The sequence below is a fragment of the Ursus arctos genome, unplaced genomic scaffold, assembly GCF_023065955.2.
Source record: "Ursus arctos isolate Adak ecotype North America unplaced genomic scaffold, UrsArc2.0 scaffold_29, whole genome shotgun sequence".
NCBI classification, from domain to species: Eukaryota; Metazoa; Chordata; class Mammalia; order Carnivora; family Ursidae; genus Ursus; species Ursus arctos.
In genome coordinates this window covers 15873377-15892217 of record NW_026622974.1, presented here as the reverse complement: position 1 = coordinate 15892217, position 18841 = coordinate 15873377, and the positions used below count along the sequence as shown (strand labels likewise).

At 38.6% G+C, this 18841-nt stretch overlaps 1 protein-coding gene across 2 annotated transcripts in view; it reads left to right on the top strand.

The window, feature by feature from the left end:
* Positions 1-18841, top strand: part of COL21A1 (collagen type XXI alpha 1 chain) — a 171339-nt gene that overhangs the window by 84722 nt on the left and 67776 nt on the right. Inside the window, exons 10-12 of one of the 2 annotated variants that reach the window (XM_057303976.1) lie at positions 93-155; positions 11678-11731; positions 11824-11877. In XM_057303976.1, the coding sequence (XP_057159959.1) occupies positions 93-155; positions 11678-11731; positions 11824-11877 (171 nt within the window). The remainder of the gene's footprint in view (positions 1-92; positions 156-11677; positions 11732-11823; positions 11878-18841) is intronic. The other variant, XM_057303975.1, reaches the window with a different exon arrangement.

The window sequence follows — 18841 nt, the reverse complement described above, 5'->3', positions numbered from 1 at the left end:
CTACAAATCATGGAATTGGCTTGAACCTTGAAGGGCTCTGACAGCAGTAGTGTGGTTGGTTGTTTTGTACTAAGAAGTTTTTTCTTTTCTAGGGTGAACCTGGACAGCCTGGGAACCCTGGCTACCCTGGACAATCTGGTCAAGATGGTAAGCCTGTGAGTACTGAAAGCTTAGTCATCTCCAGTACTGGGATTATGGTGTCAAAGTAGAAATTGCACTGGGCAAAGTTAAACAGGCAAGGAAGACTATTTAAGACTACTGTAATAGGGAGAGAGATTGAACTCCACTCACTGAAATGAAGAAATGGAGGGTTCTTGAGTATGGTGTGAGCTAGTGGAGAAGTACTGGAGGACTTGAGGCGGTTGATAAATGGGATGGAGCAAATTGAGTTATCCTGAGTTTGGCACATGTTTTCCTCTGTGATTAGGCTGTCTGTCTTTGCTCATTGGCACTCACCAAAGTTAGGGTACTACCGTCCCACAGATCTGGGAGATCTGGGTATTTACCTTTCTGGATGATTGTATTTCAAAGGGATGGCTCCTAGGTCCTTGAGAAAGACATTCCTTGCTAGCTGTAAAACTGACAAGACGCTTTTAAAAAGGTTTGCCACTCAAAGAGTCAGAGAAAGAATTTATAATTACAAATTTTCTAGAGTAAATGCTCTAAGGAAAGGGAGATCAGGGGCATAGAATCAGGAAGAAGCCTGTCTGAAGTTTAGTTAAGCGGAAGGGAATAGTAAGCCTGGGTTGGCCAGTGGAATCAGTGTTCTAGTCACTTAATAGGCGAGTTACTCCAAAACTGCATACATCTTTGTTACATGTAACAAGTTGTGCAGTGAGTATTGATGAATAGCTAGGTTCAGAAATCTTTTATCTTTTCCTTTCATGTCTATGCAAGTTTTCAAAAAAATCTTTTTAAAAGAGATATTTCCTAGGGACATATAGGCACTGGAATATACTTATAATCTGAAAAAAATAATATCTGCTAAGTTTCAAGAGAACTTTAGGAACTAAGGGAACATAGTCTATGGCCATACCACCCTGAACATGCCCGATCTCCTCTGAATTAAGGGAACATAGAGCAAATCCACTTGAAGACATTCTAGGCAAATATTTTCAGGTAGTTCAGCTCTCAGCATGTTTGTAATAGTAAATAAGCATTAGGAATGCCTTTAAATGTTAAATAATTGTTACCAAAAAAGTATTTCCTAAGAGATCTTTTGTTTTTTAAGAGGGAAAGTGGGGAGGGGCAGAGAGAATCTTAAGTAGGCTCCATGTCTGGTGTGGAACCGGGACCGCAGGGCTTGATCTCACAACCCTGGGATCATGACCTGAGCTGAAATCAACAGTTGGATGTTTAACCAACTGAACCACCCAGGCATCCGTAAGGGATTTTCTTTATCATGAGACATTAACCTCTTTCCATGAAAGATGGAAAGGTTTGTATTGTGAGTCAGTAATGTTTAAGGAACGAAGGAACCACAGCCTAATGTTAAACCATCAACACCCCAACCATCATGATACAGGAGCTTGTTAGTCCCTGAGAGAGGTTTGCTGACAAATTTAGTACAAAAATACAGCCAACTTTTGAACAAGTAGTGATGTGTTGCAGCCTTTTATAACAGTGTTGTATGGGAAAACTGTTAGATATACAGGTAAGCCTTTCTAGAGAGACTGTCAAAGAAGGGAGTCTGAAGAGGTCACAAGATGGTGACCAAATGAAGCTGTAGACAGCTGAGGAGCTGCTGGGTGATTGGGGCAGCACTGCTCAACTGACCCACCTGAATGCATTCTACATGTGATGGCAATGGGTTTGGGAATTTGGGGATAGAAAGGGACTTGACCTGGGTTATGTTTTAGAAAGATATGTATAAATATCAGGTGGAGAGTAGATTATGTAGGGCAAGAGTGGAAGCAGGTTATTTCAGGATTCTAAGGGAGAAGTAAAAGTGGCTTGGACTAGAGCGATGTGAAAGGGAAGATAGGTGGTTGTATTCTGGATTATTTTTCAATGTAAAGCTGGCCAGAGTTGCTGTCAAATTAGATGTGAGGTGTGAGAGAAGGAGTCAGGGAAGACTCGGAGGATCTCTGTGTGAACAGCTTACTGAGCTGGACAGCAGTGGGGGAGAATGCCTTGTTGTCTCCTGGGATGCCCCTAGTGTCTCCTATGATGCTAGAGAGAGGAATCTTGAGTTCAGGAATATGTTTGAGACTAAAAATACACAGTTGGGACTCCTTAGGACATAGATTTATCCATCTAAAGCCACCGGAGTGGATGAGATCATTTAGAGAGTAACCGCAGAAAAGTGGAGAAGGGAAGGGGGCAGTGAACTGAACCTTGGGCTCTCTTCAGAGGAAAAAGAGGATGAGAATGCAGCCAAGGAAATTGGGAAAGAAAGACCAGTGAATTAGGAGGAAAACCAGGAGAGGGTGGCATCCAGGAGCCAGGTGAAGAAAGCATTTCGAGAAGGGAGTACTCAGTTGTGTCATTGTTGCTCAGATGTTGAGAAAATGAGCTCTATGCTTAGACCATTGGATTTACTATATGGAGGTATTGAGGGCCTTGATAAATGGGGTTTAGGGAGGGTGGGTACAAAAGCCAGATTGAAATGGGTTCAAGAGAGAGTATGAAACAAAATGATGACTATAAATATGGAAGCTTTTTCTGAGGGGTAGAATGGAGATCGGATAAATGGAGCAGTTGCATGGTTAGGATGTGGGATAAAAGGAAGGTCTTTTAAAAGATGGGGGATGTTATAACATCCTTATATCCCATCCTTTTCTCACTTTAAAATGTCATGTGACTTCGTTGCATTCCCTCACTGCACCTCCTTAGTCCCACTGAAGATACTGCCGGAGGCCCTGTGTCAAAGTTCTCTTCTAATCACACTAGGTGGGAGGAGTTTTATAAATGTGAGCCCTCCTCTGCCTGAAGATCCCTTTCCTGGGACCTACTCTCTTACTGGCAGCTATGGTGCTGTCCCACTCCGAGTCAAATCCACTTGACATGCTGCTATGTCATCTACTGGTGCCTTGTAATGATACAGAATTCCTGTGACAGCACTACTAAATTATTTAGGCTTTGGGTGAAAAGTCCTGGGCAGTATATAGAGGTGAGTAGTGAGCAAAGCCCTTCATAGGCATCAGCTCTAGTGTGCTTTTTTTTTTTTTTTTTAATTATATTTCCATGAACGAAGTACTGGAAATTAGTGATAATAAGCCTGATACAATATTCATGGATATTACTCTATGACTCTTATTTCAGCTATAATAGACTTGTTATCTCATCCTATTCAGTACATGTATATGTGTTTGTATGTGCATATTTTATGTATAGATATAGGTATAGCTTTGTAGTACCTGATATTAGATGTTGGATGATATTAGGCAGTACCTGATGTGAGAGAAAGAACAAACAGAATAATGTCCACCTCCTAATCTTAAGACCTGTGAATATGTTAGATTAAGAATTTTGCATATATGATGAAATCAAGGATCTTGAGATGCAGAAATTATCCTGCAGAAATTTATCTGAGTGGCCTGGTATAATCACAAGAATCCTTACAGGAGGGAGGCAGGAGCATCAGAATGACAGAAGCAGGGATAAGGATGAAGTGACCCTGAGCCAAGGGAAGGAACACATTTTCCCCTAGAAGCTTTAGAAGGAATGCAGCCCTGTTGACATCATGAGCTCCCTAAGACCATGTTGGATTTCTGAACTGCAGAATATAAGTGTGTTTTAAGCCATCATGTTTGGGGTAATTTGTGACAGCAGCAATATGAAACTGATTCACTAATGCAAATCCTATTTACCCAAAGGTATGACTTTTTTTCCTAAGTGTCTCCCTTTCCCTCTTTCCTTTCTCTCTGTAGGAGATAGGAGGTTGGGTGGCCAGGCAGGGAAAGAAAGTGAGTCTGGGAGCCAGAACAGCTGAGGGCCATTAGTGTGTGTCTAGGGCCAGTGCACAGCGGGAGTGGGAAGGTGTGGGTGGAGTCTCTGGCTGGCGATTGAAGCCATCTGGACCAAGGAAACTTGGATGGAACAATTCGAAGGGAATTCTGCTTTGTTTGGATTTGGTTCTGTGCAATCCCCTTCAATAAGCAGTTTGAATCTCTTTCACATTATAACCAGGCCAAGTCAACTGAAGCTTTAAATAGGAAATTATTCCACTCTGGAGAAATACTAATTTTCTTAAGGAAAATGCCTTCAAACAAGTTTAAAGAGCTATTTTCAAATTCTTCCCCTCCTTTCTCATTTCTTTATCAGTTAAATGATTTCTGTCAGCACTGTCTGAGCATATTACTGTTCTGCTATTCTATCATTATAGAGAGAAAGGCAGGGGAAATATTTATATATCCTGCTAGGTAATTCAGAGAAGTACTATCAGTAATGGCTTTATACTGTTATAATGATTTTTTTTTAAAAAAAGAAGGACATATATGAAAACATATAATAGGACTATTTTATGATTTTGTAGATGTTTATATTTTTGTAGTGCTTGTTTCTGTTTTCTGTCATTATTAATTACTCTTCATGAACTGAAGTACTTTACTGAAATCAAAGCCCCAGCTGGTTTTCGGGGAGATTAGGGGTGGTTTTGCCCTCTGCTTTGCTTTTAAAAGTAGCTCTGCTTTCGTGGGCCTATGTTTCTTTGAGAAATGAGAAGATGGTACCAGATGAGACCCATGTTCTCTCCAATGCTAATTTTCCAAGATTCCATGAAAACCGTCATATTTGCTAAGAGAGAAAGGTAATCTAGGTTAAAACTCAGATTCTGGAGTTGATTTTCCCTATTACTGCTGTTAAGTGATTCTGAAAGACTGATACCACACTGCTACCAATAGACAGAGGAATAGATTGGTCAATGAGCCACACTCCATGATGTGGTTCCTCTCTTTGTCCCTGCCCCCTCGGTGTATCCCTGTCTAGAGATTCCAGAGGTGGCTAGCTTTCTATGGAGGGTTAAGCCTTACAAAAGTGGTAGTCAACACAGATGGGAAATTTCAAAGTTACGTAATTTTATCAAACCACAAATAGAGAGTGATGGGGCAGGTTAGTAGGAGATGAAGTTGTTTAGATAGGAGAAAGGAGGGGAAATTGAGTAGAGTTCTTTAGGCCATTGTGATGACTTTGGCTTTTAGTTAGAGTGAATTCAGGAGCCACTGGAGGGTCTTGAGTAAACAATTGAGGTGATGTTACTTATTTTTTTAAAAAATTATCCTGACTTCTGAGTTGAGAATAGATTTTGGGGCAATGAGGGCAAAAGCCAGGGAGATCAGTCCAGAGGCTCTTGAAATAACCCAGGAGCAAGATGATGGCAGTTAGCATCAGGATGGTAAGTAGTGAGGTGAAGAGAACTACTGACTTTCTGGGGGGTATTTTGAAGTTAGACCTGACAAAATTTGATGAGGTACTGCATGAGTTTGTAGGAGAGAAGACAAAGGAGACTCCAGTGAGATGTGGAAGGTTGGATAGAAAACTTCAGCAAGGGAAATCAAAAGTTCAGTTTAGGATATGTTACATTTTTGTCAGATGGTCAAGTAGAAATTTTTTTAAAGATTTTTTTTTTTAACCCCCAATATGGGGTTCAAATCCACAGCCCCAAGATCAGGAGTCGCATGCTCCACTGACTGAGCCAACCAGATATCCCTGTTCAGGTAGAAATTTTAAGTGGTAGTTGAATATAGAAGTCTGACATTCAGAGTGAGTTCGTTTTTTGTATATGTCCTTTCTTGTCCTTTACCCATTTCCTGTAAGAGTGATAGTATTTTGAATGTTGATCAGTTGATTAGTAAGAGCTTCTCCATATTAAGAAAATCAATCCTTTGACATATATGTTGTGTTTCTTTTAATTATTTATTTGGTTTATAGTTTTGTTTTTAATTTTTAGCAATGTAAAATTTTCTCACAATTAAATGTTTTGTTATTTCTTCCAGTGTTCTTTTTTTTTGAGTATTACTCTATTCATTTACTTTATTATGATTTTTAAGAATTTTTAATTCTCAATTTCAGTTTTGGAATTTATTCTGGCATTTGGGGTGACATGGAGATCCAAAAGGATTTGGCTAACTTGGGAGAATGGCTACTCTAACATAATGAAATTCAACCCAAATAAACGTATGGCTCTTACTTGTCTGGGACATGTTATTTAAATTTAACCTTGGTGAAAAGGGATCAGCATTTATAATGGGGCTGCCTGAAAGGCTGATGCAATTTTTGGCATTGTTAGTAAATATATAACATCTATATTAAGCAAAATGACAGTCCTGCTTCAGAAGTGTTAGATTTGGTTTAGCGTACTATACTTTAGGGATTGGTAGGACTTGGATTTCATTTTAGAAGAGAGAAATGGGGAGAGAGTAAGAACTCAGAAGAATGTCTGTGGGGGGAGAATTGACTGAACCTCAGGTGTAATCCAAGCAAGAGATGCTGTGTTAAAATGGTTGAGAATGATGGTAGAGAATAGGAAGAAAACTAGAAGTTAGGCTTGCAGAGTAAGCTTGACAGGAGGTGAATGATTAATAGTAGAACAATAGGACCCAGGGGACAAGTTTTATTTTTCCTCCTTCAGACTCTTAACTGAATATGGTGCCAGTTGTGGACTCAACAGTTTAGAGCTGTGGGGAATTTGGGGCTGAGTGCCATGAAGATTAAGACCTGGAAAATGGGGTACATGAAGTTACAAGCCAAAGGAATGGCTGTTATTTAGCTTGGAAAAGAGAATTATAAGAGGTGGCTTAATGATGAAGTGTGTGAAACATTCATCTAGGGAAAACAGTTTCTACCTGAGCTCTCACTTCATCTCATTTTGGATTCCTTTAGCAAAAAGCTTTATTGTCTCACTGTCTCCCAGTACCATAAAACACACACAAACGCATGCACACATCCCTCATGAGAGACTCACTGTTAGACTAAAATATGGGCCATTTGCCTCAAATGAATTATCTTACACTTGGGCAGTTTATCTTTTCTATAACAAAATGTGATTTATAATTTTATGTAAAGCTTTCCTAGACAAAGCTTAATCGACTAATTTTTCTCCAACACTCCCCATGTGTAAATCTCATGTATGGATCTCTCCATGTTTTCCTCATGGGCCTCTTAAATAGACGACTTATTTTTTATATAGTATAGATAGTATATACAATAATAATGTGTGTGTAGATACTACATTGTAATATTATTTGTATATTAAATTCCTCAAGGAATTGTTCTTCTGCACTGTGCTTCCCTTAATGTTCTTTGAGCTTGTCACTTCAGAAAGCTTCCTATCTACTCTTTACCCCCCATAGCGTCTTTCTTAGAACTTAGCTCAGGTATAATTTTATATATATTAATGGGATATATTAGTCAAGTAATTTGAGCAGTCAGTTCAGGCATATATACTACTTGACTAACGGTTGGGTTAGGTGGCAAACAAACTACTTTCTGTATGAGCTATACATGAGAAGACCGAGATTTATGAATATTTTTGGAATTGTGTGGAGCTATAAAGAGTGCTGATGGCAAGAAGAATCCACAGTGGACATTAAAAATATACACTTGATTTTGGTTACTTAGTTACCCTGGCTGTGTACTGAAGGGTATCTGTGGGAATTTTGGAAAACTTAGAAGAAAATTATGTAATAGAATAAACTTTGAATCACATTCTTACATTTCAAAAAGAGTGGCATCCAAAATGATTTCTCTGGATTTTATTCTCATTTTTACAGTTTAGAGTACTTAAAGGAAATCGATTACTTTATCCTCCTTGCTGCTTAAGAAGATCTGTGTATTGAGATTGGCAGGATAATTTATGGTCTGATTGGAATTGGGCTCAGAAGAAATTGTGACCCTTGCTCATTGCATGATTTTTATTTCCTTTATTTCCATTTCAGTGCTATACATCTTTCCTGGAGCATTGTAGCTATGAATCATGGAGGAAAATTAAATTGATTCTGTATTCTTCAACCCTACAATTTGGCAGTGAGAATATTTTTTTCCTAAAAAATGACTCATTTACAAAGAGACTTTCTGTGAACATGGAAAAGACGTTACTGTCAGAAGTCTTGCACATGGGGGTAGGGTGGATATTTGGATCTGCTAATAATTGCAAAATGCCAAAATTAATGTCAGACAGTATTGATCAAAGATCATGTGAAAATGGCACTCCTACCAGAAAACAAAGAAGCTTGTGTATTAAGAAAAATAAAAACTCAGTAAGCTATATGGAAAGCTTATCATTTTTCCTGTTTCAGGGCATTTTTCTTGTTTAAGTGTACCCTGCTATGAGTCAACCAGTGTTTAGTTTTTGCACCTCTTGGAAATTGTTCTGTGTTGTAATATTCCTCCCTATTAACCTTTATTTTCCTGATTTTTAGTCCAACATTTATTTTTCTGAATTTCATCCAATTTCTTCTTGTGATTTGCCCTGGGATCCCCCAGCTTGGATGTGGTTTTGGTTTTTCTTTATTTTGTTGCTAATCATGCTTCCTCTAGCTTCTAAAATAATCTCTGAATTTCTTTATACAACTAAGTTTTCAAGAATGCATCTCATTGTAAGTTAAAAAAAAAAAACATCAACCTGGTTCTCATATTGTGGGAAGCATTTATTATTTCTGTATTGCAGTTCTTCCAACGACAAACATGGCCTTTGTAAAGTACACTGAAGCCTTGTTCGCATGTCCGCCATTAGATCTACGTGAATGTTGAAAAAGGGTTAAATCAAAATGATGACTGGATCTGCCATTCCTCATATACTAATGGTGCTCATTAAGGCAACAGAACAACATTTTGCAGAAGTGTTCTCATGGTTTTGTACAAAAGTCATTGAATCTGAAGAATAAAAAAAGAAACTCACATTTGAGTTCTTAGCATCAGCTATGCATTTTCACCAGTAACTCCATTTGTTTCTTTTCAGAAGTGATGTGGGCACTATTTTCCTGGTTTATGATAAGAAACTGAGGCTTAGCTAGGCAAAGTCACTTGCCAAAATTCCGTAGAAAGTAAAGGGAGGAGCAAAAATTCAGCCCAAGGTCTTCCAATTTCAAAATTCATTGTCTTTCCACTTTATTGAGTTGCCTCCCAGGATTTGGGGATTTGATCCCTGTGCCTGAGGTCACATTATGAGTCAGAGGTGAGCTGGGAACACGGTCTGGGGCATCTCCACGTTGCTTTAATCCGTTAAAATGCATGTGTCCTCCCTAACAAATGGATCATATTAACTTCTTCGAAGAAGAGAACAGCTTTTGATCTTCTACAAAAGATTGGTTTTGTGAAAAAAGTAATAACGCAGATACAACATTTGGCCTAACTTTTGAAAAATTGTGAAAAAGAACAGTTCATTATAGTGAACTTTGCAGATGACCAGTCATTTTCGTAAATAGCCAGTCTCCATGGTAACTTTCTTTTGAGGAATTACGTGAATATTGCTTTTCTTTGGGCACTCAGTATTCTAAACATTTAAAAGTAGCCTGGCAAAAGGTGCTTTTTAAAATCTTGTTAATTATTCTAGAATCATAAAATCTGTTCTACCACGAAGCATTTTTTGATAGAGGGTACTCCCACTGGCTCTGTCAGCTTACTAGCTATGTATCTTTGGGCAGGTTGCTTAATCTCATGTGTCTCTGTTTTCTCATCTGAAAATAGGGATAATGTAGACCCTACATGAAAGGGTGTTTGTGAGGGTTAAATGAATTAATGTATGTGAAGTACTTAGTCTGGAACATGACAAATGCTGTATAAATCATTGCTCTTACTGTTTCTCCCAATTACAGCAGCCTGTTGTATATCATGTCAGGCTATTCAGAGAGTGCATACAGGGTTTCGAAGGACCTGGAGGCATCCTAAGTGGTGGCAGTTATAAGTAACCTAACTCCGTTTGGGCACATGCTAGCAGTGACAGAGTTGAAATTTAATTCCAGACCTATCTGATCACAAAGTGGTTGAAGGAAAGAGATTCAGTGATGACTGGAGTGGTAGAGATGAAAGGCTGAGCAAACTGTGTAGATTGACTTTCTTCTTCCGAGCAATCTTGAGAACAGGAACATGGCATTACTAAAAGCTTCAGTTTGCTACTGCTAGCAGCACAAACAGAACGTGGTTCCTTGGGGAAAGAGATTTTTCAGGATTAGTGCAGTGTGGATGACTCGGAGGTAAATTCATCCAAAGTTTGATTAACAAAAAATTGCCAAATACTCTGTTCAATTCTGGAAATATAGAAATGGATTGGACTGGGTTTCTCACATCAAGGGGGCACATAATCCCAGGACACACAGACAGTGGCTGCCCAGAGACAAATGTTGGGTTTGAATACTGCAGGTGGTTTTGTATGGGGTATGGAGAGGTTCGTTTTGAGACTCACTCACTGATGAAATAAAATGTTTAAGGATTGGACGTGGGCTCAGGAGAAGAATTTGTGTGAGAAGTCCTGCAGAAAGTGTAACGATATACTCTTGAAGAACTGAATGGGATATGAAGGAAAGGATCATGGTTGGTGATAGAAATTATATAGCCTATCATTTGGAGAGGAACTGGGAGCATTTTACAGAATGAGAAATACGAGGCATGTAAAAGGAGAAAAACAATGATCTAGGACTGCTGTTGCTGAGACAACCATTATTCTTGTAATTGGTATTATTAGAGCTAGCAAAGACTAGTAAAAGGAATATTTAAAAATGGGAGTGGGAAAGCAAGGAGTTGTGCTGTCTCAAAAATGACAGCTAGAAATGTGCTGACAAGTGAGTGGTGAATACAAAAACCATCCATAAATAGCCACATGGACATGAAGCTTTTGGATTGAACAATGCAGATGTAATTGGAAACACTAATGAGATCTGTTTTAATATGGCTAACAACAGAAAGTCGGATCCAAACAGTAAGATCTGAGAGAGATGGAATCTAAATAAGAGAGAAATGTATTTGCAGGTGCCGGGTGGTCCAAGTCAACTTGACATTGACCCAGAGAAACCTAGACAAATGTTCTGGGCCTGCAAGTTTGTTTTGGAGTTTAATTGCCATATGCTGAGTGAAGAATGAATAGTTTGCCTTGTCTGAAGAAGTTGTGCTGTTGTACCAAAGGTCTGTGGTCTGGAGGGATATGTAAGAAGCAGCAGAGATGAAAGGGACCCTCGCCTCAGACAGCACAGCCTTGGGAGGTGGGGGAGACGTGTCAGAGCCATGCTCATGGGGTTAACAGAAGCAGCTTTCTAAAAGGAGCAACCCTAAGGCTGTTACAGACTTACCCTGAAGATTGACATTTATCAAGTTTTAATTTATTCCAGAGATTAACTCAAATGGCCATTAGATAGTTTAAAAATGTATTACATTAGTGTAATCCTCTAATCTTATGTGTTTTTCTCTTGAATATGTTGAATATGTTTCTACATGCAACACCTTTTTTTTGGAGCTGTGAACATTGGCTCTGAGCCTTCCTTTTGCATCCCAGAGCCTTCCTTTTCATTGAAACATATCTGGATATTTTTATTAATCTAGAGATTTTTTAGGACCTTTTCCCTAAAGACTGGAGGTTATTAATTCCGTATTCAGCATTTGAAACTTTGGTTTTTTTGTTTCTTAAACAGTCACCAAATGAAGTCTTAGGTGTAAGACACTCAAGATAAGAGTGAATCCTGAAATGGAGGACTGCTCTTTGTGAATATGTTGAAATACTAATTATTTTGTGTTTACTTTCCTTTAGGGATATCAGGGAATTACAGGATCACCAGGTGTCCCAGGATCTCCGGGAATACAAGTATGTGATTCATAGATACATATTGAAGAATTATTGTTTTCTAGTGAACCAAAAAGCATAATTAAAAGAATTTTATTCTGTGCTTGATTTAGGGAGTTCCAGGACTACCAGGTTACAAAGGAGAACCAGGGAGAGATGGTGAAAAGGTAAGCAATGTGCAAAAATGTGTCCGGTTGCTTTTGTTCATTCACAGAAGACCAAGGATGTTACCTATGACTCCCATTTAGTAGTGCTCACCAGTAGTAGAATTCCAATTTTTGTGGGCTCCGAAGTGGGTCAGTGGTCATTGGCTAATAAAGCTCACAGAAGGGCACTTATCACCAGATGAAATTGGTTGTCACTGGATGACCACCGTGACATGGAACAGATATTGGCATTGTTCTGATGCCATGTTCTCTCCCTGTGGTTAAGCTCCCTGTGGTTACAATCTCAGAGAGGAGAGAACTATGTGGATGGAATGTGTTCCTGTTAGCCACATGTAGCCCCATACCCATGTGTCCCTCTCCATAATAGATACTTATCTGGTAGGTGGTCTATTGGCTTAGTCTTACTGGACTTCTTCCTTAGGGCTTCAGTGGGTACATTTGTACTGCTGACTCCCTTTTTTTTTTTTTTTTTTTTTTTTTACAATTCTGAGATTTGGCAAGCTTCCTATTGAAGTACATGTTCTTTAAATATGTTTGGTATGTCAGTACTTCCCTATGGATCCAGATCGGTCAAGGCCTACCGGCGCTGGTAGCTGGTCCGTGTCCAAGATGCCCATTTGTGTTTGCTCAGATCCCATGTTAATTTGTTAACTTAAAGTACAATTGTATTTCTAAGGTCTGTGAAGGCATTCTGGTGTTTCTCCTGATAAAAGCCTGTACTCATTTTCTAACTACAATCCTTGTAAAATATTCCCTTTTTAAAATAGTGTGCACAACGTTCACATCTGAGAAATTCTGATCCTAACCTGTACCCATTTTATGTTTTTATGGTTGCTAATGTTGGTTGCAGAAAATTATAGCTGGTAAAGTACCATCTCTGGATGGTTGGATCTCTGGCAGATCTAATATGCTTCCCCCCCTTTCAAGCTATTTGATCTTGGGCATGTTACTTAATGTCTTTGAGTCTTTTTTTCACTGACACAGTGGTGATTCCTTCATAGGTTTCTTGTGAGGATTACATGAGATAATGTATGAAAAATATTTATCCTGGTACAGGGTCTTACTTAAATAAATGTTGGTGGTTTTCTAATTGTTTTGTTCATATATCATGGCTGCAGTTGGGATGTAGCATGGGGTGGGCTGCCATATGTCATGAGCATGACATGGGTTGAAGCAGCCCCCAGGGCAAAATGGAAATTTAGTGATCAGAAAAGAAGCAGGAAAGATGACTAGGTCAGGGGCACCTGGGTGGCTCAGTCGTTAAGCGTTTGCCTTCAGCTCAGACCAAGCCCCACATCAGGCTCCCTGCTCTGCTGGGAGCCTGCTTCTTCCTCTCCCACTCCCCCTGCTTGTGTTCCCTCTCTCGCTGGCTGTCTCTCTCTCTGTCAAATAAATAAATCTTAAAAAAAAAAAAAAAGATGACTAGGTCAGGGCAGCTTCATGATATGGAAAGAGTTAAAGGATGCAGAGCAACAGCAGCGGTCCATATAATTCCTGAAGAATAGCATAAACTCCTCTTGCCTGCTGCGTGACCTCTCTGAGTCTTTTTAACCACGGAGAAATCTGCCTATTTTATTTTATTTTATTTTTTTAAGATTTTATTTATTTATTTGACAGAGATTGAGACAGCCAGCGAGAGAGGGAACACAAGCGGGGGGAGTGGGAGAGGAAGAAGCAGGCTCATAGCAGAGGAGCCTGATGTGGGGCTCGATCCCACAACGCCGGGATCACGCCCTGAGCCGAAGGCAGATGCTTAACCGCTGTGCCACCCAGGCGCCCCAGAAATCTGCCTATTTTAAATGATGGAGATACATCGTAAGAGGTGATAGGGAGCATGCCACACTTGCAGGAATGGCAGATGTCTATATTTTCATGTGGTGGGGAAGCAGGGGGAGGGGTTGCGGGAGGGGCAGAGGAAAGTGAGAAGCAGGCTTCCCTACTGAGCAGGGAGCCCATGCGGTGCTTGATCCCAGGACCCCAGTATCATGACCTGAACCGAAGGCAGACACTTAACCGACTGAGCCACCCAGGCACCCCAGATCACTGCTGTTCCTTTAACGTTCTCACAATTAGCCTGGTTTGGGGATGGCAGGAGCTTAATAAAAGTATGCGTATATGAATGAATGTATCTATGAATGGATGAATGAATACATTTATCTGTTTTTCTCTCTTACTTTGGTTTTCGAGGCCAGATATAAAAAAGAGGATTTTTATTCATCTTAAAAAGAATTGGAGTAAAGTATCTACTTGAAAATAAAGGAATAACAACAATTCTATTAGTCATATCTTTAACTGCTCTGTTGTTTGGGGTCATTGTACTCTCTTCAAATTGAAGTGCATAAATTTTTACAAAGTCATATATTTTGTTGAATAAAATAAGACATATGTTTATGTGAAGGTCTCTGTTTTCAGTCCAGTAATAGTTTCACTCAGAGTTGCTTGTTTTCTGAAATTTGTTGTTTGGGCATAAAGTCTGATCTGACATAGTCACTGTCAGCCTGAAATCATCCTGTGCTGTGCCATCTACATTTCCTCCTCACATTCCACGTGGCTTTAGAGCATTCCTTATGTAGAGTTGCAGTAATTGACTAAGTGAAAGATGTTTCCTCGATTCTTCCTCTGGAATATAGTTCCTTACTTTTTAGAAATGGGAAGGTTGAAAAATAGACCCCTGAGGTGGCTTTGACTTGGGGCAATGCAGGACATTTTTTCCAGGCATCACACAGTGGCCTCTCAGAGATTGTTCCACACAACACTGTTCTCTATTAGGATCTTTTCCCAGAATCATTTCCATTTTGTGGATTTCTTCTGAAAACTCCCATTGTAGGAGTTTCCACTTAAGATAATTAAAACTACATGCACTTTCTTGCTGACTTCAACATTTGTTCCTACATATCAGACAACAGAATGTGTATAGATTTTGCAGGGTTTTATTCTCCCCCTTCTGAATTTACAAAATTAAAAAGGAGCACTTATTCACCAAATGGTCTTCAATTGGTATTTTATAATATGCTTTAAAGCTATTTGGAATTTAAGAAAAAGTACTTCAAAACGCTTCTTCAACATTAAGGAAACCCACATATTTAAATCACTGGGAGAAATGCATTTTGTTAAGACTTACATTAGGCTGGATTGCTTAACTGGTATGTATTTATGGGTTTTTAAGTTGATTTTGAATTTTTTTAGAGTAAATTCAATTCCGAACACATGGGAGGTAGTAATTTATTTTTTTAACCTATCCAAACTTTGTACAAATTCATCACTTGGTTTTTCTGGGGTTAAGAAATGAAATATGTTAATTATATCTAAGGTCTCATTATGGAGCAAATTAAACATTTTGTTTAATTTCCTCATTAGATCATTTAACATTTAAATTGTTCTTTCAAGACCTCAGTTTCCCATTGTCTTTAGCATCCATACAAGAGTATGAGGTGATGAATGAGGCTTCCTCACTTAAATAAATCCCTTACATTCATTATTGTGCTTCTAAAGTCAAAAGATTAAATGGTATTACAGTGATTTATATAGTCAGTTATAATCAGGGAACTCCAGTATACATGTTGAGTGAACAGTAATAAAGGACCAAGCTAAAAGGGTTATTAGGGAATATGCTAAAACTTGGTATGTTAGTGGTTTTACTTCTGTAGTGTTTAAAGACAAAAAATTTTTTCTTAAATTAAAACAAAGCCAAGAATGACATGGGAGGGAGAAATAGTTAGAATTGGCTTAGTAAAGTGGCCACTTTTATCTTCTTTCTCAAAAAGGGAGGGTAATGTACCTGTGTAGCTTTCTGATAACACCACGGCCCAAAGGCCAAACACTGGTGTGCGTGTGGCTGTGGTTGGAGGGTTTAAGAATGGGAGGATTAATGAAGTTACAGGTTGTTGGTTGGGCTTTGAATTCACCATTTACTTAACCTTCTCTATCCATTTGCTAAATGTTGGAGCATTGCAGGGTTCAGTCCTATGCCCTTCTTTTCTTTCCTCAATAGAGTCTGTTTATTATATTATTAAATATAAACTTACATGAATATAAATTTATGTGTTAAATATATAAATATACATATTGGTGATAAGCCTATTCATATTAATATATTGAGGGGTGCCTGGGTGGCTCAGTTGGTTAAGCGTTGAACTTGATTTCGGCTCAGGTCACGATCTCAGGGTCATGAAATAGAGTCCCACCTCTAGCCCCTTGTTGGCTCGGCTCCTCCTCAGCACAGAGTCTGCTCTGGATCCTTTCCCTCTGTCTCTCCCTCCACTTGTGCTGGCTCGCACATGCACATGCTCGCTAGCTCTCTCGAATAAATAGATAAAATACGTTTTTAAAAAATATTAGTATATTGATATAACCAATGTTATAGTTAATAAAAATATTAAATACGTACACACATATATGTACATTCTGTTTTCTAATGAAATATTTTGCTTCATCTGAATCTGAAGAAACTGTGGAATTGTTGCTAAAACCAGGAATTTTCAGAAGAACTTTTTCTGCTTTTTATGAAAGGGGTGGTACCACATTTTCCTTCTTTCCTGTATCCTTTTCTCAGAGGCTTTTTTTCCAAAGCAGCACTAATTGTGCTTTCCCCAAATAGTTTCTGAAGTCAGGTTTTGTTAAGTGACCCTTCTGTACATAGGGTGCTGACCTGTGTATGCTCAGGTGTTGATTACTTCCGTGAATACTTTTATAGTGTCTTGATCGTTCTGATCTTTCAGCTTCTTTTCTTTTAAGGCTTTGTAATGGCTTTAGCATCTCAGTTTATTGAAAGGAATCATTAGTTCCATGTCCCACCTCATTTGTTGGCTGCTATGCCTTTTTCTGTCCTGTTTTCTTTTTCTCTACTGGCATTACTGGGAAACTTAAAACTTCAATTGACTTTTTACAGTGCTTCATATTTTGTTGGTTCTAAACTCCATTTCTCATCTTCACTTTGGGTATACTCTGTGGTCACTTAGAAGCTATGGGAGTGACCTGTTGTGGAAGCTCTGGAATCTACCTTTTTTCTAGGCCTGACTAGGTCAGCAATGATCTCCAAACCCAAGGGGATTGCCCATCATTGTGTTAAAGAGAGGACACATTTTAATAGGTTTAAACAATTCCCAATAAATCATTATTGCCTGAGCCTTAAAAGACTTAACATTTGTTTCTGTGTGAGAGGAGAAAGAACAACCAAGATGTGTTAGGTGAATTTAAATTATAGAATCTTTGTAGTAAAAGACTTTTAGGCCTGTAGTTCCATATTTATGTATGAATTACATGCCTGTGCTACTTGAACGAACCATTATATGCATACGCTGAGAAATGTTTAAAGAATGAGATTTTTTAAAATAAGTTTTCATATTCTTTTACTATGCACATGAATGATCTTGACTTTTTTTCCCTAAAGATTTATTTATTTTAGAGAGAGAGCACGTATGTGCATGAGTTGGGGAGAGGGGCAAAGAGAGAGGGAAAGAGAGAATCTCAAGCAGACTCCCTGCTGAGTGGGGAGCCAATGCAGGACTTGATCTCACGACCCTGAGATCATGACCTGAGCTGAAATCAAGAGTCAGTCACTTAACAAACTGAGCCACCCAGGTGCCCCAACTTGACCTTACTTTGGAGACTATGATTCTAGACCAGATTATGGGATGGATAAGTTCATCAAAGGCATATTCATCAGTCATGAAAACTTTGGAGGCATCTGTGGAAATGGAACCATCTCACTGTAAATCTTGGGTTCTCTTTGATTCTAATCTCTTGTAAGGTCGGATGGAACCAGGAGTGTGACTCCTCAAAATAATTGTTTTGTTAGAATATTTTGGAAGACTCAGAAGTTGTTTACTATATTTTAGAAAATGAAAATATTTTGCATATTCAGCAAGTTATCAATCACAAGCAAAGCACCAGCTGAGGATAGAGTAGCATAGGCTACAGTAACAAGTAAATCCCAAATGTCTATGGCTCAAAGTAAAGAAGGGTTTATTGCTCATCAGGCTATACATTTATTGGCAGCAGTGAGGGGTCCCCCTTTTCTTCACCTGGAGACTTAGGCTGATAGAAGTTTCAGCATCTAGATTATAACTACTTATGGGAGCCGGTAGAATTATACAGTGGCTCTTAAACTACTTCTATTCATCTTTAATTAGCCAGAGCAAATTTTGTAAACCATAGCAAGTTCAAGAGTCAGCAAAGTATGATTCCCCCATATGCTTGGAAGTAGAGAGAATCTGGATATTGATAAATAATGGTCATATCTACTAAGGAAAAATTGGAATGAATCAGAATGGGTTTTTCCTCCAAGAGGTTGGGATCTAATAAAGCACACAACACGTACACAGTAAGTGTCAAGATAGTCAGTTGTTAAGTGCCAAGGAAGAGAGTTGAATAAAATTCTCTAAGACTTACAGGAAAGTAGAAAATTCAAAAAGGCTTCATGAAAGAAACTGTAAGCTTGTTAATCACAGCTGTATACTGTATGGGCTGTTCCTAGCCAATTTGAGAAATCTCTACTTTAGGGATACTGGGTTCTTAATATGTTGCACTCTGTGTGTGTGTGTGTGTGTGTGTGTGTGTGTGTGTGTGTGTGTATTAATAAATTTTTCTGAGTGTATCTATAGGAAAATTTCCTGGAACTGGAATTGATTACGGGATCAAAAGATTAAAAGCAGAAAAAAAAAAAAAAGATTAAAAGCAGGATTAAACTTTGATACAAATTGCCTATTTAACTTCCAGTAAATTTGTACTCCCCCAACAAGTGTGTGAAAATATCTTTCCTCATACTCTTATCAGCACTGAGTTTCATTAAAGTTTCTAATTTTCACCAGTACAAGTTAAAAATGGTATTGATTTGGTTTGCATTTCTTTATTAGTAAGGTAAAATACCTTGTCATGTGATTTTTGGATATTTTGTTAATTCTCTGTCCTTTCCTTTTTAGTCATATCTTTTTCTTTCTTTTCTTTTTTCTTTTTTGCTTTGTAT